This window comes from Mugil cephalus, chromosome 8, assembly GCF_022458985.1.
Source record: "Mugil cephalus isolate CIBA_MC_2020 chromosome 8, CIBA_Mcephalus_1.1, whole genome shotgun sequence".
Classification (NCBI taxonomy): Eukaryota; Metazoa; Chordata; class Actinopteri; order Mugiliformes; family Mugilidae; genus Mugil; species Mugil cephalus.
In genome coordinates, this window is record NC_061777.1 from 24669689 (window position 1) to 24691299 (window position 21611).

General features: G+C 40.8%; 1 protein-coding gene and 2 long non-coding RNA genes across 3 annotated transcripts; 2 read left to right on the forward strand and 1 right to left on the reverse strand.

Annotated features, from left to right (window-relative positions):
- Positions 1-661: 661 nt before the first annotated feature.
- Positions 662-21523, reverse strand: pnpla7b (patatin-like phospholipase domain containing 7b). The gene is made up of 35 exons (XM_047592122.1): positions 21426-21523; positions 20511-20554; positions 19859-19933; positions 19514-19601; positions 18942-19021; positions 18422-18516; positions 18034-18174; positions 17145-17304; positions 16591-16671; positions 16329-16457; positions 16118-16198; positions 15607-15727; positions 15440-15520; positions 14996-15078; positions 14543-14692; positions 14271-14348; positions 13737-13942; positions 13517-13648; positions 13152-13275; positions 12849-13038; positions 10554-10703; positions 9985-10048; positions 9595-9763; positions 7572-7754; positions 7361-7479; positions 6353-6509; positions 6021-6137; positions 5678-5747; positions 5466-5582; positions 4631-4779; positions 4367-4519; positions 4147-4263; positions 3781-3865; positions 3450-3580; positions 662-2867 (listed from the first exon to the last, which is right to left on the reverse strand). Exons 2-35 carry the CDS (start codon positions 20550-20552, stop codon positions 2802-2804), a joined length of 3984 nt encoding a protein of 1327 aa, XP_047448078.1. The 5' UTR covers positions 20553-20554; positions 21426-21523; the 3' UTR covers positions 662-2801.
- LOC125012270 lies at positions 10729-12663 on the forward strand. Its single transcript, XR_007113254.1, has 2 exons — positions 10729-11937; positions 12091-12663. It is a non-coding gene; the product is annotated as an uncharacterized LOC125012270 (long non-coding RNA).
- Positions 13121-13863, forward strand: LOC125012271. Its single transcript, XR_007113255.1, has 4 exons — positions 13121-13251; positions 13363-13399; positions 13488-13655; positions 13743-13863. It is a non-coding gene; the product is annotated as an uncharacterized LOC125012271 (long non-coding RNA).
- Positions 21524-21611: the final 88 nt, after the last annotated feature.

Consider the following 21611-nt stretch of genomic DNA (forward strand, 5'->3'; position numbering starts at 1 on the left):
ACAGCCAGGTTCCAGCATCTGGTGGCAATACCTCTGAACGAGCAGTAGAAGCTATCATATCTTGCTCTGGAGCATTTCATAAGTACTCATTTAAAGCTATCGTCTTCATTACTTCGCCTGTCTAGATGGTTATAGCAGCCTGAAAACCCCTAAGCAAAAAGTCATGCACCAGTGGTGAGGAAAAAATATTTTTTACCAGGAAGATACTTTGAGCAGAACCCAGAGGTGATAACACAGAGAGAACAGCACAACATAAATCGGAGGAATAGCCAGAACTTGTGAACAGAACTTCCCCCTGTTCTTCATTACTACACAGTGGTCAGCTGAACCCTCGGTCACTAACGTTTGTTTATTCTTGTGACTTCCGCTGTTCCCTTTAGCTGCCATTTCTTCATCACATATTGGACAGAGGAAGTTACAGACTGGTCTTGTAAGCCTCTGGATGTCTTTTTATAGCCGTGTTGTAGGCCTCAGTTTGCTCCATTTCCAGTCACGTGCTTGGACAACTGGATTCAATGGTTGTTAGACGACACGATTTGATTAACATTTGATCCTCAATACGTTCTGAGACTTCACACTTTGCCCAATTTTGCCCATGCTACATGATACAAATTTCCAATTTGTAAATTTGTGAGATAAAAATCAAAATTCAATCAGATAGTTTTTTTAGTGAGGTTTTTATTCTTCTTTAATGCAGGTATTATTTCCTATTTCCAACACAAAACAGGTTTTGCAATCTTATAAAAGTACACATCAGCTCGTCAAGTCTGGCCCAAGACACACAGCGGCTCATTTGGAACAGATATGAAGAAGTGTCACTTTAATCATGGTGACAGCTAGTTTCAAAGGTTGTCATAAACGAGATACAGATAAAAAACAACAACAACAACAACAACCGTCAAATAGTGCACAATGATATTACCCACACATCTAAATCATTCTTCAATGCCCTGTGCAAAAATAAGGACTTCAGGTTTTCAGTGATAATATGCAAGTTATTCCCTATGAAACACAAAACTATCAACATCCTCAACACACACTTCAAGTCAGTTAATATGAGTCAATACCACATTTGATAAGAACCGCCTTGATTAAAACGGACCAAGGGCAGCTGCATTAGTCTGCCAGTAGTAGGTAGTTTTTTTCTAAATCATCTATGAATCTCATTCTATCACAGCTTACATAAGGGAACCTAGGACAAGTCATGCATGTAGCACTTCTTCATAAATAACTGTCAGGTTCAGTAACACTGCACTGGCGCTCAAACACAAATGTGTCATTTTGCCAATTGATGACTGATGTGAAAACAGGAAGACCTTTCTCTGTAATGGCCATACTACAAAGTGTCCATTCCTATTTAAAATATTACCCGCACTTTCCCTGCTATGACAAATATCAAATGCCTTTTCTGGGCAGAGATCTCAGCACACTTTATGGTGATGAACTGATTTTAGATCACCACTGACTGTTATTTCCTTAAGGAGCAACAGACCTTTGTCATTGCAGATATTTAGAATTGTCACAACAGGAGAAGCACAGGTAACGTTAGGGGTGACTGAAACTGCCTTCAAATGGAACTAGTGAACTACTAAATGAACAGTTCAGGCTGTTGTGAGCATAGTGATCACAGCCCCAATTGAAGGCAGCATTAATTCTGTTTTACACATTTGGTTGTGACATACAACATTGTACTCAGACACATTATAAAGTTATGAAGGAAATCACAGTATATTAACTCATTATGCATCTTTGCCATTTCTTAAAACGTCTGTCAACATGTCATAGAGTTCAAGTGAAAACGCCCGAGCTTGTGAATATATAAAACACGTTCTGTTTTAGTGAACACTGTAAACACGGCCACATTTGAAGGCAGCTTTGGTTCCATTCACTCTCCCAGTAAACCGTGACAGTGAACAGCAGCCACCATCAACACGGCAGAGCTTTTACTGAGCTATGAGCTGTGACATGGAAAAATGTCTGCTGAGAAACAGGTCTGTAAATCCGCAGCACGCTCAAGCATCAAGCATGCAGACACAAAATGTGACCAGTATAAGATATAAAGGCTGAAATGCAATGAAGGGCGCACATGTATAGTAAGTTTCCAAACTTCCTTTGACACGTGTACTGTACCTCTAATGTAATAAAGCTTATTGTAGTTGTAGTAACCGCTCACAAAAGTCCCTTCATTACTTGGACAAAAATGAGAATAACACTGTACATGATCAGCTCATAAAATATATTTAGTGTTTTAACTTACATGTAAACGTTACGAAAGGTAATCTAACACTAGATGGATCTCACAATGGAAGGAAGTAGCTATGCTACGAAACAAGGGCCGACGCATACTGTGAAATAGGGTGAAAAAAATATACTGTATTCCAGTATATTAGCCCTTTGTAAGATTCTCTGCTGGTCCCTGACTGTGAATTTATATGCAATGCATTGTTGTGTACAACACATTTTCATCAGCAGAGAGAGGACGGATCAAAAGAGAGAACAGAAGCGCAATTATTTATAATATCACATTAAAACCATTCAGCTATTCTAATCTATGCTCTGTGTTACTGTGTGATGACATCATGGCACATAGCAGCAGCATGTGGTTTACAAGCAGATAAAATAAGATGCCGTGACAGCAACTGCTTATTATCTGAAAGCAGCTCGAGTCTCCGCATTCGTCCAGCTGCAGTACACAGTACTAGCTACTCACTGGATCGGAGCGAGCGCCGCATTCAGAAGTAGGCACTGTGGTCGACAGGCGCAGCAGCTGCCCGGACAGGCATCCTCAGCTTTCATGGGATTCACAGTCGCGTATCTTGTCCGCCGTTCTTCAGTCGGTGTCGAATAGTGATGGGAGTTTCCTCATCCTGCAAAAAAAGATTACATTTTTTAAATGATCGCTAATGTGTCTCATTTGGATGTCTTCATCACAGGCCGTGAAAATTAACCTCGCTATTTTTTGTTGACGTGCGATTAACCCACGCATGTTCTGAGATTTGACCCCTGTCCTGAGTGGTATTCTGGGAAATGAGGAAGTGCTGCAGAAGACACATGCATGACAAACTGAAACAAAGATGCACAAGTAGAATAGAGTCCTGTGAAGGCCTGAAGTCTCACCAGATGGTTCTCAGGAAAAAAGCCACCTGCATTTACTCTTGATGAGAAATGAGCCACCACCCAAGCACAGTGAATCCCATACATCACCCACACACACAAGTGATGCAGAGAGCATAACTTGGAGGTTATTCTGGAGAATATTTTGGATAGTATGTGTCTTTGTGTTGAATTTGTGCACAAAATAACACATTTATGCATAAAGCATATTAAAAACGGTACAGCTTATACATTTAAGGTACATTTAGATTCACAAATGTGTTTAATTTGTGTTTTATTTTTAAATATTTTAATAGTCTAGTCCAGTTTGTTGCGGTTGCCAGTTTTATACACACAGTTTCCGCAGTGTCAGCTGTCTCCTCTTCCTCTGTGTGTTCACTGCCTGGGGTGAATGCTTCAAAGTCAGACACTGCGCTTTCCACCATCTCTTCGTCATAGTCTGTCTGGTATTCATCAGAGAGTTCCTCTGGAGACGGATGACACAAGAGACAAGAAATTACACAGGTTATGGAATGAAGTCTGGAAAATAAAGTGAAAAATTTTAGACAAGACAGTTTTAGACAAGATAGTTAGGTTATGAACACCTCAGACTTTACCCTGGGTCCTGACATTGATGCTGTGCGTGACAAGCAGGTAATAATATTTGGATTTTATTGTTTTACTAACCATCGACTATGGCATTCTTGACAGGTTCGATTCTCGACACAATCTCTGCCAGGTCAGTGAAGGAGGCATTCGGACATGTGACCACCTGAAAAGACATGATGTAGAAATGTAGTGAACAGGTTCAGTGTCTTCATGATGCCTTTGCCTGAAGATTTAATAAGAGTGACTGTCTCTTTAAGGCGCACCATCCAACGAGCCTAGCTTCTGGAAGGCCCCGAAAACAAAAAATAGCACTTTGACTTCTTTTTCTTCTTAAGTATAATTTTTACAACTCAGTGAACAGACATGGCTACAGTTTGGGAAAACTGGAGAAGACTACAAATTCCAAAAACAAAATGTGTTCATAACAAAGTAATGTGAACTCACATGGCCGGTTTTGGTTTTGTGGAACTCCTCCTGATGTCTGTCCTTCAGCATGCTGTCCACCACGGTGCTGCGCTGCCACACGTCAAACAGCGTATTTCCATGCTGGTATCCCACCTCCTACATCCACAGCCAACGAAGGTCAGTGTGAAATTTGAAGCCAAAACCAAATTCAAAGAGAGAGGGAGGAAAAAAAGCATAGTGGAACAGATGGGAAGCTCACAGCGATCTCGTCGAACTTGGCAAAGTCCAGCGTGCCGTAGCGGTCGATGGGAGGCCGGATGTACTCGCAATATTCACTGTCTTTGACCAGTTCCAGCTGCCGCACACAGCACACGTAAGCGAGCCGGGTCTGGATCTCTGCCATGTTCAGGACCTGGAGAGCAGAAATTGCTCCCTCTTAACACAATACCATTCACTCAAAGCAATAGTTTTAAGTGAATGGCAATAACTATACAAAGGACATCTATGATAATCGTCCGCATACCTTGACCTTCTCAGCCAGTGGATTGAATCGCTTCCACAGCAGCCACCAGCCGTTCAGACTGTCACCATAGTTGGTCAGGTCAGTTTCATCCCGGGTTCCAACATCAATTGCAATCACGACCTTGGCACCCATGGAGCGGGCCACATCAGCTACATGCCAACATAAGAGAAACACATGTTCATAATCTGTTTTCTCATCCAGATTCTTCCTATAACTGATCAGCTTTTAAGCCTCAACTTTGCTATTTAGTCAAAAAAAGATCACGTGAACACAGACTTTAAACACGGATCCAGAGGTAGTGGCACCAGTTTTAACAGATGCCATCAAATGTGCCATGTAGTGTATAGTTACACTATAAAATTAATTATTTTCAGGTCAGGTTTCCCTATCAAAGAAGATAAATAAGTTAAAAGTACAGCTCTTCCAGCCTGTGACACTGACTCTGCTGGAAGAACAGGAGCGGCTGTGGCTCAGTAGGTAGGTAGAGCGGGTTGTCCATGAACCGAAGGGTTAGTGGTTCGATCCTCGGAAATCTGTGACTGTAAAAGTGCTTTGAGTACCAATAGGTAGAAAAGCGCTATATAAAAGCAAGACCATTTACTGGTCATTTGTAGCAGGTCAGTAACATGAAGTCAAATTTGAAATCAACATATGTGATTTTTCAATTAAGTATAAATTCAAAAATGAAATGATTAGCAAATGATTAGACATTTTAAGGATATAAGGCAGGTTTTGGGGGATTTTGGTCACACAGAAGGCCATCCAGCTCTATTACTACACTCCTACTCGTACATATATCGTGAGAGAAGTCAAGTCCCCACTCAGTTTTTCTCACCAGGAAGGTTGTTGATGTACCCTCCATCCATGAGTAAGTGTCCATCTTTGGGATCGCAGAGAGGCGGCAGGTAACCAGACAGAGACATACTGGCCCGTACATACCGCCACAATGAACCTGAAGAGGGAGGAGACAAACAGTTACAGACAACAGAACCTGTACAAAGACAGTAGTACATTTGTAAAATAGAAGGACAACGGTATTTCACACACCATCAGTGTGAACTCTCATGGAAGAAGCTGTGATATCTGTTGTTATGTTGAAGTATGGTAACCACAAGTCCTATCAACAAAAAGGTGACGAAAGAAGAAAAAAAACAACATTAGCATCACATCCACACAAGTGCGGTTGCTATAAAGCGTCTTTCTTCATCTTTCAGCAAATGAATCATACACAATATTACTCTGACAAACATGTACATCAGAGGCCACAGGTGGGAAGCTGCTCACACTTTCTTGGCAAAATCTGATTAATTAAATAGATTCATTAATCCAGTAACTCTGTTAAGTAGCTTATCAATGGCTTCAACTGGTTTTATAAACAGCCCAAACTTACCTCTATCTGTTTGTCCTTGAAGACAGAACTAATGCTGTAATTAAAGGAAGCTCCAGAAAACATGGAGGTGACAGGGTAGGTCAGATCCAAGATCTTCTTAAAGTAAGAAGTCATATCCTGAAGAGGAAAGGAAAATGCAAAGTAAATAAAAAAAATGGGGAAAAAAGTGTGCGTGGATGAATAAGGAACTAACCTGGCTTTCCTAGAATGTTTTCTTGGGACTATAAACTAAACAAAAAACTGGTGCCAAGAGGACTAAATGTAGTCTTGATAAATATGAGAACGGATGCCATGACTATAGGAACATTTTTCAGAGAGAGAGGTCCACACACCATTGCCCACTCGCGAGCCCGGACCCTCATTCGACTGATGCTCTTCTCCTCAGCGTACAACGCTCCCATGAAGGAGCCAATGGAGGTGCCACCCACCATGTCGACAGGGATCCCCGCCTCGTTCAGCGCCCGCAAGATGCCGACCTGGGAGCAGCCTCTGAAAAGAGATTCATTTGTTTGTTCAAACAATGACAAAATGTTCATTTTAAAACGTCCTGGGGTCTCATAACTAAAACACATTTGTGATTTTGTTTTAGGAAACTGTCATGATAACGTAGTATGATTTTGAAAATTCAAAAATACTCAAAAAATAATAGTGGAACAGTTTCAGCTTCTACAAGCTACAGGGAGAGAGAAACAGAATCACACAAGCCCAACAGCTGAGGCTACGACTAAATCTACGACCGCAGTCAGAAGTGAAGGCTCATATGGGAGGAGGAGGCACATGTAAAAGCATTGCAGCGTGTGACCGCTGTAGGCATGTGTCCACCAGGTGTCTCAGGTTGAAGCTGAGAGGAATACAGTCCCTACCTTGTCAAAGCTCCAGGACAAGCCAGAGCAGTGAGAGAAAGAAACAGGTTAATCAGATAAGAAACAGTAATTATATATAATATGAAGTAATAATCAATAAAAAAAAATTATAAGACAAAAAAGACAGACGAATGGCGTTAACACAGTTTATCAGCACTGGTGGAGAATGTATTATGATTAGTTACATTTGAAGTAAAAGTACAGACAAGAGGAGGGTCCAATTTTTGACATCTGTTTTGACACAAAGACGAGACGTTACCAACATCATTCATCCTTCATTTCATATCACATGAGACCATATAACTCGGAAAACAATCAAGAATTAAAATAAAGAATTAGTGGGTCATTAAATCCCTCTCAATCCTCAGGCTGACTCAAGTGACTACAACATTGTTACACATAAACAGAGCTTGTGAGTGAGAGGTTAATGTGGTTGGCCCTGAAAGTGATGTAGTGTGTACTGTAAAGCAACATTACCTGGCACCCCCTCCACCCAGCACCAGGGCAATGCTGTTTCCTGTCAATATCCTGGCAAGACGGGAGAAGTCGGAATGACGATCTGGACATTTCTCAAACACCCGCTGGTACAACTCCCTCTATAAATGGACACGCATGAACACAGGAATAGGTATGAAGCAGTTGCTAACCGGTGCAGATCTGCTTGTAAAAAGGCTCAGTGGTTTTGTACCAGCTTGGGTAAACTCCTCTTAGAGAACACTCTGCGGGGGCAGGACAGGTGATGGTGTCTGGAGATCCAGCTTCGCATGTTGAGCCACTCTGCCGTCCCTCTGGGCGGGGGACCATCCTCCCTGTGCAGCAACACCAGCTGCTTCTGAGCTCGGACTGAACTACCCTCCAACATTCGCTCCAGCTACGGGCAGAGAAGAGGTATTCCTTCGCTTATTATCAAGATCAGCTGTATGAGGGTAAAGTTATAAATGCCAGGACAGATGATTTGTTATCACCCGTTACAGACATATCTGTGGCTTTAATCATTTTCATGAGCAAACATGTGCAGATGATGTTTACTGTTTATTTAAGAAAGGGACAGTGCAATTTCATAGAACACATGATTACCCATGGTTAAAAAAGCCAGAATTAGCCAGAAGGCTAGTTTTCATCTGTAGTCCCCTGGCCTTGATGTAAAAAAGGCAATAAGCATACAATACATGTACAATATAATACAGATACATAAACACTTACTGTATAATTAAAAAAAACAAAACAAAAAAAAAACAATCAAAATACAACACAACATTTTATCATAACATCAAAACATCAGAGCATTACAACATATTTTAGTGTTGGCAGCTATAGGTGTTGATAAGCCACGTTTTCAGTTTTTTTGTAAAGCCCTTGTATGTCGTGAGCAGTTTAATCTCCTCAGGTATTGAGTTCCACACACTTGCACTCCTTACTGACCAGGCCGACTTACTGAAAGTGCTCCTGCGCAAAGGAATATAACAGTCACCTCTGACAGAGCCTCGAGTGACACGCTCAAGGCTGTTTCTTTGGCTGATGAACTCTGCCAGAGGATCTGGAGCCAATTTATGGAGCACTTTGTAGGTCAGTTTTAGGTCTGCAAATGTGTGAAGACTGTCCCAATTTAAAATACTATAATTTTTTAAAATTTCACAGTGATGATAGTGCCTAGGTTTTTTATCCATAACTTTAATTGCTTGTTTGTACAAAATTTCCAATGGTTTTTTTGAGCTCTGACCAGCCTGGGACCAGCTAGTTAGGCAGTAGTTGAAATGACTGAAAATCATCGAATGCAAGTACATTTTTGCGGCTTCAGTAGACATTTCATTTCGAATTGCACGAAAATTAACGAGGTTTAACTTGATTTTTTTACACAATTTGCCAATATGGGCTTTAAAGGAAAGCTCAGAATCGATTATTATCCCAAGATATTTACAGTATATTAGTTGACAATTTGTATTTTTTCTCCATTAACATGTATGTCGGGGTCAAGTGATACTTTGTTTGTTTTAGTGAAATACATGCCTACAGTTTTAGAAACATTTAGCTGTAGACAGCACTCCTGCAACCAACTTGTAACACAGGACATTGCTTTGATGAGTTGAGCGGCAACAATGTCTTTGGTGTGACCATGAACAAAGAAAACCGTATCGTCTGCATACATTACGCATTCAGCTTCTGGACAGACAGTGGGCAAATCATTAATATAAAGACTAAATAAAAGGGGGCCTAATATTGATCCCTGAGGGACTCCAGAGGTTAGCCTAAGAGAGTCAGATATGCAGTTGTTAACAGATACAGATTGTGTTCGATCATGCAGATATGATTCAATCCATCCCACAGCGTTTTGAGAGAAGTTAAATTTTGAGAGTTTGGTTAGAAGAACAGAGTGATTTACTGTATCAAAAGCTTTCCTGAGGTCCAAAAACACCGCCCCTACAACTCCACCCTTATCGAGAAATTTTTTTATTTTCTCAATAAGGAAGCAAGTAGCCATCTCAGTGGAATGCTTGGATCTGAAACCAAACTGCATGGCATGGAGAGAGGGGGAGCTGCTGTTTAAATGATGGACAATCTGCTGTGACACCCATTTTTCTGCGATTTTGGAAATGGCTGGAAGAATGCTTATTGGGCGGTAGTTATGCAGAGATGTTGGGTCACCAGATTTAAAGACAGGGGTAACAATGGCAGATTTCCAGGCCTTTGATCAGGTGTGAGTTTTCACTGACCTCACCCACAGTGGGCTCCTGCTCTCCCAGTCCCACAATGATGATGCAGTCGGCCTGGCGAATGCAGCGCTGGGTCCAAGGGGTGAGGCCGGGGTCTGACTGGTAGAGGACGATTCGATGGATGTCCTCCTGCTGGCCGAGCCAACTGGACAGGCGGTACTCATGGACACTGCAAAAGAGAAGACAAAGAAGATCAACCTGTGAACTGAATCAACTGAAATGCATCTACAACTGGCAAACGACACTCTTATCTCTGTGCTTCATGAACTGTAAAATCAAAATCAGTTGCACACACAGAATGTTTTCTACTTTTTAGTTGGTATGCTTTGCTCGCTACAAATGTGTCTTGACCAGGAGAAGAAACGTGTATGTGTAAAACACTGAGTCTACCTGTCCAGAGCAGCAGAGCCCAGTCTCTGTTTGATTATGTCGCTGGTCAGGAGTAGAGTGGGGCCTGCAGGAAAAAAAGTTTTGAAAGTAAATTTCTTAAAGTAGTAAGAAATAACTTGTGAATTAGTTGTGACTGCAGTGTTGCACTTCGTATAACTGTACCGTGGCACAGATTTAAGAAGATCCTAAAAGGAGACAGGTATGTGTTGTCAAAGGGCATTTTCTCTCAGTATGAAGCAGCACATTATCTTACTCAGAATAAAAGGTGATTCACTGTCTTTTTGAGTACACACATTTTCAGATTCGTTTACAAATGTGCAATTTAAATCCTAAATTCAACATTCATACATTTTTCTATTAAAATTAATTTAATTAAAAAATACACCTTACATATTATAAAATTGGGCAACCAGAGATTGAGAGGCAGTTTCACATTTTGCAAATGTGTGTGACTGATACAGAAACATTCAGTATATGCAGGTAAGAGTTTATGAAAATTAATAGCAGCCCTACATAAAGTGCAAGGTGTACGTGTGTGTGTGTGTGTGTGTGTGTGTGTGTGAACATACCAATGCCGCTGAGTGCATGCTGCAGCTCAAGAGTGAAGGCGGTTAGGGGAACCTCCTCCGACACAGGCAGGATGGCAACAGTGGACAAGTTAGAGGCTGGGTTCCCAGCATCCCATTTACTGGTAGGTGTGTGCAGAGCCAGACTACGAGCTGCAAGGCAGAAGACGATTGTCACAAAAACAATGAAGCAGAGTAAACAGGATTTCCTGGCTGTTTAAGATGTGTCAAACCTGCTTCTACGCTTCATGTGGTACTTATTAATCACAGACTGCCTATGAGACATAAAAATCCATTTATACTCTAATTTATACCAAATTTCTCACAGGATAAATAAAGTATCTATCTTTCAGACTGTGTGTTAGGCCAATTGAAAGTGAGACTACAATATTCAAAAAGGGAATGGGAAACATTGTGGATAAACAAAACTAAACCGTATATATTAAGAGCCACCATTCCATCCTGTAGAGAGCAAAAGAAGAAGAAGAATTAAATGTACCAATAGACAGAGCAGTTAAATAAAAGACAGCTTTCCTTTTTATTCGTTTTTACTCGCTTACTTCTCACTCCTGTCCAGTTGGTGGCAGTAATGCAGCTTTAGCTGGGTTGTCAACCACCATTATAAAATAAAATAGTAAGAAAAAGACGAAACCCCATCTTCCGCTTTCCATCCAACCTCCTCGGTGTGTCCACAGTTCCAGTATGAACTTACGATCGGGTATAAGCGTCTGACAAGACTCCACTACAGATTTACAGATGAACTTTCAGACTAAGTGGTTTATTCTGCCTCAGGGCTGCGATGCTGTCGTGATCCAGTAACGCCGCAGCAGAACAGGCGGCCGCCATCTTGTTATCAGTTGAATTGAGCAGAGACGGGGTTAGTAAACAGTTTTCTGCGGTAAATTGTCCAGACTAAACTAGACTGCTCTTGTAATCCATATTATGGCGAGAACCAGTCAGCTAAGTAAAGAGAAACGTCAGTTTATCATTACTTTAAGACAGGAAGGTCGGTCAATCCGGGAAATTTCAAGAACTTTGAATGTATCCTCGAGTGCAGTGGCGAAAACCATCAAACGCTTTGATGAAACTGGCTCTCATGAGGATCGCCCCAGGAAGGGAAGACCAAGAGTCACCTCTGCTGCTGAGGATACGTTCATTAGAGTCACCAGCATCAGGAACCGTATATTACCAGCACCTCTGATTAAAGCCCACATTAATGCTTCAAAGAGTTCCAGTGCCAGACACATCTCAACATCAACTGTTCAGAGGAGACTGCGTGAATCAGGTATTCATGATCGACTTGACCAACAAGATCATCCTGAAGACCAAGAGGAAGAGGAGAACCGCTTGATCCAAGAAACACGAGAAACACATGAAACCAGTGAAAGTCTGTACTTCGGACTGATAAGTTCAAATTTGTGTGATGGTGGTGGTGACACTGTTGGTGATTTATTCAAAAATCAAGTCACTTAACCAGCGTGGTTACCACAGCAGCCCCAGCTGGTTTGCACTTGTTGAACTGCCATCTGTTTTTCAACAGGACAATGACCCAAAACACACCTCCAGGCTCTGCAGCAGCTCTTTGACCAAGAAGGAGACTGATGGAGCGCTGTGTCAGGTGACCTAACCTCCACAGTCATGTGACCTAAACCCAACTGTGATGGTTTGGGATGAGTTGGAGGCAGAGTGAAGGCAAAGCAGCCAACAAGTGCTCAATCCCTCTGGGAACACTTCAATGCACCAATCCAGGTGACTACCTCATACCAGCAGTGAAAAGCTGTCATCAAAGCAAAAGCAGCTACTTTGACAAGTAGCTACTCTTTTCCTGCATTATTTACAATTCTTCAGTTTTAAGACTGGTCTTTAAAAACATATTTAAAAAAAGCAACTGCACTTGTTGAGTTTAGAGACTGGTATTGCATATTTGTGGTGTTTGATTGAAAAATTACAGTTAATCCAATTTTTCATATCTACATACTTGTATTGCCGTACAAATGCGTATTAGTGAAACTAAAATGAAATGGGGAGGTGAGCTGCTTGGCTTTAAGTTTTCAAAGTTGTATGCCACTGTATGATATTCAAATGTTAATAAAATGTAATATAAATAATGTAACATGGTTTTACATTTTTGCAATGTAATAGTTATTAACTAGTGAAAGGATGAAGCAAGACTTCCACCTAATTTTTAAATACAGGAGTTCTGTACAGTACTCGAGTATTTATCAGCTTACAATACAGTACATTTAAGTGTCGATGTTGTTCTCTGGCCGTAATTGCTGCGCCATCTGTCGTCTTTACCTGCCAGAGGACCGTTGACCTGCTGCATGTTTCCCAGGATCTTCTGTCCCAGCAGGTGAATCAGCCTGGTGACAACCTGAGGATACCTCCTCTTGATGGAGTTCAGGGCTCCCTCAGGTAGCTTGGCTAGCTCCGAGTCCCTGACAGCATGGACTGTGGTGGCACGGTTCATGTGCGTCAGGGCCTCCACCTAACCAATCCACAACACAGGCGTTGGAGTACGAAATTCAATCTTTCCACATCTTTCTGTTCTAAAACATGCATTTTTTTTACAGTTCATTCATTTCACTCTTGACAACTCACCACACCAATCAGATCCCCACGGCCATACTCCCCCGCCAGCTCCTTCTTCCCATCATCCTTTGCAATGACAGAGCGCAGTCGGCCACTGAGGACGATGAAGGTGCTGTCTGACTTGTCTCCTTGTCTAAAAACATGAAGGAACAACATATGTAATTGTAATTAGGTTTTCATTTATACATTTGTGTTGCATTACTGTTGTTGTCACATTTAGATTATGAACAACTGACAGGATGACAAGAGAACTGGAGGTAAATTATAGGATGTAGCTACACAAATTACACTTTACACTGAGCAAAATGAAAGTATCAGGCTGAACTTTATAACCGTTTCTTACAGCAGTGCATAAATAGTGTTAGGAGGAATACCTGTAGACGGCACGGCCAGCCTCCACAGCCATCCAGTCCAGGGCGAAGTCAATCTGTCTCACAAACGGTGACACCCTTTTCACCACAGTGTGAGCTACGTTCAGCACAACCCGAGGCTCCTCGCGCATCATTCTGCAAAGTTCGTAACACAGACGTGTTTTTACATCCTACTGGCTTCCAGCGAAGCGACAGAATGTCTTAAATGTGTGCTTGGTCTTACTCGTAGAAGTGGGCCTTGGATATGTAGAGGAAGGTGCAGTCTCGGTGCGCACGCACTGTGAAGATGAGGGGCTCCCCCGTGAGGACGGCCAAATGGCCCACCAACTCTCCTGGGTGGGTGACGAAGAGCAGGCTCTCCTCCTCACGATCGATCATACGCTGGTACACGTGGAGCGTCCCGGAGATGATAAATGCAATGCTCACATCCTGTAAATCATGTGGAGAAAGAAAGCAATAAAGAAGGGCTGATTGCTGGAGTTTTTCCTCAGCAATAAAGTGGAGTGATTTGCAGGAATTAAGCAGCCAATTAACAATAAAAATCTCCACATTATCCCTTCAAATATTAAAGTTTATCCAGCGTTTTCTCTCAATGTTACTCTCTCTAAACAGAATTTGTAAGACTGAGATAGTCACAAGCAAATCACTTCTGACTTTATGGATTTCAGAGTTTGTGAAAAGAAACACATGCATCCAGTTCAAAGAGCAAAATCATGAGAAGTGTCTCTTTGTGTTCATGTTGGCCCAGCAGACTGACCTGGTCCCCCTGGTGTGCCACAACAGAGCCAGCTTTGACCTGGCGAAGATTCACCCTGCCCTCCAGCAGACTGGGGTCCTGGTGACATTGAAGGAAAAAAAAAACAAAAGATTCTTACCAGTTTAAACCACCGTACCAGACATATAAACAATAAAAGGTGTGTGATTAGTATTTCTTCTATTTTGGTTCAAACTGTCCTCCACCGTCTATCTGAATATGTAGCTGAACTGTACTGCTGTCTTGTTTTGATAGTGGTTTACACTGTAAGCTACCTCCATGTGGATGACCTGCAGCAGATCCTTTTTAGCTGCTTGGAAAATGGCGTTGACTTTATTATGGTGGACATTTCCTCCTCCATCATCATTGTAGTGGTAAATAGCAGATGGTGTGTGCTGCATTGTCACACTCTTCTTTAGAATTGACTGTGAAGAAAAGAATACATAAAAAAACAAAATGCCAATAAGGAACACGATTACTCTAAAGAACCATGGCATACACAAATAATCCACTTGATCAGTTCCTATTGTCACCAATGTAATAAATGCAGCTATCATCATGCAAAGCTCTAGAAATACATGTATGTTCTTCTTCGTTAGATTGGTCTCAGGTCCAAGAGTCGTCTGTAAAAACTCCCATACTTAGTCCCTGTATCCCTGATATTCCACATCTGGAGTCAGACCACCAAACCCCTAAAAGCCTAAGTAAGAAACCTGTTATCCACGGACCTTTACAGGAATGTGAGTCATCGTCTCCTCTTTGGCAACTCGAGCTCGCTCATATACTCTGTTGAGGTCGTCTGACATTTCACCTGAAAACACACAGGTTCCAGTTATGTTGATCATTGACAAGAATCTTCGTAACAAGATGTCTTTTTCATGAATGTTTGCAGTTCAGATATTCTTGCCTTTCATTGCAGGTTTGCTGGTTAAAAATTCAGATTGCTCGTATTCTTGTTTGTAAAATATTGCCACCATGGTGATCCTTAAACGCCTATATAAGCTTTGCATACTGGTAACATTAGCCTCAAAAGTTAGTTACTAGTAAGATTTATAACAGCATAATAGTCTTGCAAAAACTAGCTCATTAGAAAGATAGTTCTGCAAACGTGTTATCATTTGTATTTAATTTTTTTTCCATACATCCATATGTACACAATCATGTGTGTGTACCTGTAACAGCGAGAGGGCTGGAGTGTGAGCGAGATTTCTTGCACTTCGATATGGACACGTCAGACAGGCTGGACTTTTCTGCTATAGGTTATCAAAAAGAAAAAATAGAATTTGAGACAGATGCTACTACATAAGCACCCCAGAGAGAGAATACCGTGGTTTCTGACCTGCATCAGCTTTTTCAGGAGCCGTATCATCGGAGTGGGACGGCTGCCTGCGGAGGCCTTTGTGTGGATGAGCCTCACCCAAAACATTTGCCACTGACACCAAGGAGATCGCTTGGCTCTCCTGTTCCACACACACATAATGATCAGCTTATGATAAGTGAGCCTTACATTTGTTGCTAATTAAATGCTGACCATGGTTAAATTGAAACCTTTATTTGATAGTTATCAGTGGAGAGAGACAGGAAGTAATGAGTAATGACATGCAGCGACGTGGCTGCAGTTTATAGAGAATCAGTAAGTCACACTTATAATTAAGAAATACTTTCTTAAGAAAGAAACCCTGCATTTAAATGTTAAATATAGATATCTGTCTCAACTTGACTATTTATGAATACTTCTGGGCAATTCTATTTTTTGACCTTGAAAAAGTACGTCTTATCAGAGAAGTTTATATCCAAAATCATTTCAGACTATTTGTACTGACAAGTTAAACTTTGCGAAATACACGTACCGGGTTGAAGAGCTCAGTTGTTAGGCCAAGGTAGTTGTGTAAGGCAAGGAAGGTCACTCTCTGTAGACGGACCATTATTATCTACGGGACAAGAAGGAAACATGATGACAAAATGCAGAATGCAGATACTTTAAATGCCTGAAAATCTCTACGTAATGCAAACCTTTTCTGGACCTGACCCTGTCACATTTCATGCACTGGTTGCATTTACCTGAATAACACGGACCAGAGTTTCAGGATATTTTTCGAACACGGATAGGAACGCCACGGCCGGAAGACGCAAGATGGAGGAGGGAATTGCAGCCCTCGCAGATACTGTCTTGTAAGGAGCCGGGTAGCCCTGAAATATAGAAAACACATTATGTGGCAAAAAGGAGAAGCTATTAAATGGTAAAGCGAAATTACATAGAATAAGACATAGAAGGATGAAGAACAGTCAACAAATGCAGACATAAGTGGGGAGGCACACGTACAGTGATGACGTCCAGAATACTGAGCAAACTGTGGACACTGTCTCCTGGTAACACCTCCTTCACTACTGCGTCTGTCCCATCCTGCAGTAAGAAACACAATCAGATGTCAAAATGTTGAATGAACACGTGTCATCTAAAGCCTTACAGTTAAACAATAATTAAGGGTAAATATGCTTTCACGTTTATTACCTTTCCTCCTTTGCATACTGTATTTCTCCTCTTGACTTTGATCCTTTCTTTGACATGTTTGCTGGCCATATTCTACTGTATCATAAGCTGCATCACAAATGACTATATAGAGTTCAAAAGAGCTTAATTCTGCTTCGCAGTATTTAAAAAACTAAACAAAATAAGAATTTACTTTGAGAATCTGAAACAACACACGTTTTCAGTGTGAATTTCATTTTGTCTTTCAACTAAGTCAAGACTCAGATAATCAGAAACTGTTTCATGTGTACAACCCCGCTCGATTTTCCACTGTATGCGCACCGCAGCAAAGAGCTCTAATTCATGGTCACCATTTTTAGGATTTCTGACCAGGTGTGTCGTCTTACATTCTCATGTATGCACAGCTCCAGGCGGCCATCTTGGACCACGTAGATGCTGTCATCTGTGTCACCGGGTCGGAAGAGTCCCTCTCCCTGGTGCAGCGGGATCAGCACCATGTGACGGCACAGCTCCAGGAAGACGGGCTTCTCGAAGTGGCCGAGCACCCTGGACGCACAGGTCATGCATGAACAGTGGTAATAACCGTGCTCTCATTCAAACACAGCACTCAGGCAACATGTCACCTCATCTCCCAAAATTTCCTATCAAACCACACGTACTGACCACTAGAGGGAAGCAAACACACATTAAGTGGAAAGACTAAGAAGTTTTTTTAATATGCCATGGGATTTTAAACGTTTGTCACACCAAAATTAGTTTAGATCTTACAGCAAGTCGCTTCAGAAGCTACATTTAAGGTTACCTACTGCAGTTGAGTCAACCCTAGTATAATCATGAGCCAATCGCAAATAGGGAGGTCTAACTAATAAATAATGCAGGTGCTATATATTTATCACAAGTAGTAACCAGAGGTAAAAAGACTATAGGGGAAGGACCTGCTGTGGCACAGTTTAAATTGGATTGTAACACGTAAGATTGTCTCCAAAATCTACCATTCCTGAAGTATGTAACCACTTTTTACCAGATGAACAACAGACAATAGCACACTTCCAATGCTGCATTTTGCTTGTCATCTTGAATGGCTTCAATGTAAACTCCAACAACAGAAGTTATATAGACATAAACAGCAACATCTTCAATTAGCTTGTTTTGTCCAACGAAAAGGACAAAAGCATTCAAATAAAAATAACTGCACGTTTATTTCACAGCCCCAGAGATCACTTTACTGCCTTGTATGTTGTCATGAGGAGAATTAAATTGTGCCATTTCACTGACCTGACATTTTTCAACATGTACAGCACCTCAGAGGGCAGATGGGAGTTCTGCACATCAAACTCAGTCAGGTCAGCCTCCAGTAGGGAGGGAGGAGGCTCTTTAGGCTGCAGGGTGGGGGGCTCCCTCCGGATACGCAAGATCCTTAAACACACACAGCATAAACACACTCTTGATACTGTTTCAGTAATTTGACTGAGCAAAGTCTGAACTCATCCTACTGAGCTGACTTTACTAAATATTCATATCAGCAGAGTCAATATTTAATGGTACAGCACTCTTATAATGTTTTTTCCCCCTTCTTCCCTTCTTTCCAAGGAGAACAGTGAACTTTTCAGACAATCAAAGGTTATCTTCCGTCAACACTAAATGCTGAAGCTAAAGGACTCACTTGCGAGCTATAGACAGGACTTTGGTCCTCTTCCTAACTCTCTGCCGAGTGGCTGAGTTTGAGTTAGAAGCAGGAACAGAAGACAATGTCTGAACCTGAAACAGAAAGAAAGAAATTCGATGTTTCTTGTTTCTGAAAATTTCAAAAAATACTAATATAGATACACTGGAAGGTATCTGTGTAGTTGTAGAACTGCTGTCTGCAGGCCATGAAATCTGGTATCATAATTAATGGTGGCAAAAGAATGGTTACATCTTGTTTATATTTTGTTAAATAAATGGAACATACCTTCGGTGAAAAACAATGAAGTAACTACTAAAACATGGTGATATACTGTACATGTATCAAACTCTACAGTGTTTGTTTTTCTATGATTGCAACACACTTTCACTTCACTATGTCAGACTTGTGTTTGCATATGTTTGCAAACTGCAGACTGAATGGTTGTGGCCACTGCAAAGCGTGCAATGTATCTTTAGAGAGGGGAAATGCAGGCTGGGATGTTTAAGAATACACAAACCTTTCTCATGATCTTTCGGCCGTAGAACATCACCTTGTCTCTCTTCCTGAAACGATAGTGAGGGACGCCAGCCTCCTCCTCTGAAACAACCAGACATTTTCTGTTAGGCCACCAATCTCTCTGTGCTCGTTAAACAGATAAGATCTGACTGGTGTGTAAAATACCTTTCTGATCTATTATTACATTATGAAACCTTGTTTATGTTTGGTGCAAATAAACTTGCCTTACCACTTGAATGAACGTGGACACACAAAATGGATAATATAACAAACAGCATTTAACCAATATTGAATGGGAAACTGCTAACGTATTCTATCTTTATCAAGATATAAAAAAAATAAAGTTTTACAGTTTACCAAATAATGAGGAACTTAACCCTGGCTAATAAAATGCACATATGTATGAAGTGTGAAAGAGTGATACAATACTCAGTTCACAAAAGAAAAACTAACACTGATGCATATTTACAATGTATTTGGGTGTATTTCCATCTCAGCATAGTGGAGATTATGTAGGTGTACTTTTAATGTACTTTAAAACAATATAGGGAGCACAGTGTGACGGCCACTGACTTGATAGTTTGTATCTTCTGTAAAGAAGGAACACAGAAACTCCAACAACCGACACAGTCATCACAGCTCCAATCAACACAGCTGTCCACTGGAAGAAAAACAGACAAAGAAATTAGCCATATCTCATATCAAACTAATTTATTCCACGATTCCAGCTGTTTTCTCAATTGTACACTTGATTACATAAAAAAGTGGAAGCTGAAAAGTCATTAATCCATGTCTATGTTGTATCAAAAAGAATTCGAATCACTTTTTGCACAATTTACGAAATTGCAGATTAATGTTAAAACAAAGGTGTAAACAATTATACAGCTAAAGCATTAGGAATTCGGTGCCAGTTGTTACCATATTGACTTCAGTTTTTTCCTCCACAAACGGCTCCATCCTGGCTTTGAGCTCACTACCAAGTGGAAGGAGTCTCTGAAACATTAGGCAACCAAATAACACCAATGAAACCAATACATACAGTGTATGGGATGCATTCAAAAGTGAAAGCACAGTGAAAGTGCAGAACAAATGACTGCAAAAACAGGATCAGTTGACACTTGTAAGCTGAAAGACACTTCAGCAGTCCTTAACTCTGAGCTAAGTGGCTTATTTATTATTTTCACTAGTGTACCCAATGAACTTCCAAGTGAGTGTATCCCTGCAATGAGTGCCACAAAATGTTCATAGTTGCCAAAAATGAGTTGTTTACTTTGATGCAATCATCAGGTCAAAATATGCCAGGACGATCTGCCCTCTTGTCAGTCAACAGACTCTATCACCCTTACAAGAGCACCCCACAGAGGGTTCACTGTTGGGATGGTCCACTCTTAATAACTAAAATAACATTTATTCTTTCCATTTCGAGAGGAAAAAATTGGATTATAAATTACTGTTTCACTCAACACAGACATAAAGCATAGCCATTGTTATCACCTAAGAATTGTAACTAAATGCACTGTAAGAACAAGGTCTCCAGACTTTTAATTATGGATAAAGGAGAATGACATACTGGGTATATACTGCAGCTCTCTTCTTCTTCATTGTCATCCATGCCTGTTGAAAAAAAATAAAATAAAATAACACAGAAACATCTTTAAGGATCAATTGAAATTAAAATTATAAATAGCTCTTTTTTTTAATTCATACACATTTAGAAAGAGGTTTGCTTGTATATATTAATAACCGCCTGGGACTTGAACCCGTGAACTGACCTCCGCAGCAACATTAGTGCCTCAGAAATCTGGGTCAAAGATCACCTACCCTTCTCACTTCAGTGTTTGTAATCAGACACTCCCCCCTTCACTTATTCACGCGCATTCCCTCTATAAACAGTCAGGCTGTCACAACAGAAAAGGGTACAAAGCTCGTCCGTGGGAAAAGAGAACTGACTCTCCTGTTGAATTTGTTTACCATCTATGGAGGGTCACCTCTCTGGTTTATTTACGTTCCTTGTTGACTTTGCCTGGGTCTTTTTTTTCGATCTCAGTTTCATTCAGTTTTTTTTTTTTTTTTAATTCATTTGTGGTCGGTCACAAAGCAGAAGCCGAATACAAAATGGGAATTTTAAATAATTCTGTCGAAGTGATCAAACTTTAAGTGAGAAGCAATGAACACCGTGCATAATGAGGCTACATCCAAAAAAGCAAAATAAATTGATATGTGGCTCATTGTTATTTACCTTTACCTGGTGTCAGAATAAAAACAATTAAACAATTAAATTAGTTTACATAAACTTAAAGTTTGTTGTAATTCCAACAGACTGGTGCCCCCGGACTGCGCTGCAACTTCCACAGCACAGCACAACAACAGAACACCCAAATGCAAGCGAAAAACTGACTGGCGTCTGCACCATAGCAAGTACAAAACGAGCAAACACAATTTAAGCAAATCGTTTTCGACAAATTCGGGCAAATTTACCACTTACCTTTCTTGCGTCCGTTTTTGTTAAAGCTTTACAATAGTATAGAGACCATTCCCAGTACGCAATCTGTGCAATCCAAGTGTAGTTACATCTACCAAAATAAAATACTCCTAGACAAGAAGCAGACAATGCTAGCCGCAATGTTTTTATATTAACTGTTTTTAAAGAATATTTAGAGTGCAATTTCAC

Coding starts and splice junctions, on each gene's coding strand:
- pnpla7b (XM_047592122.1), bottom strand. CDS start 20,552: ATGGATGACAATGAAGAAGAAGAGAGCTGCAGTATATACCCA. Junction 4,264..4,366: donor CCAAGTTCGACGAGATCGCT/GTGAGCTTCCCA, acceptor CTGTGGATGTAG/GAGGTGGGATACCAGCATGG. Junction 3,866..4,146: donor ACAAAACCAAAACCGGCCAT/GTGAGTTCACAT, acceptor ATGTCTTTTCAG/GTGGTCACATGTCCGAATGC.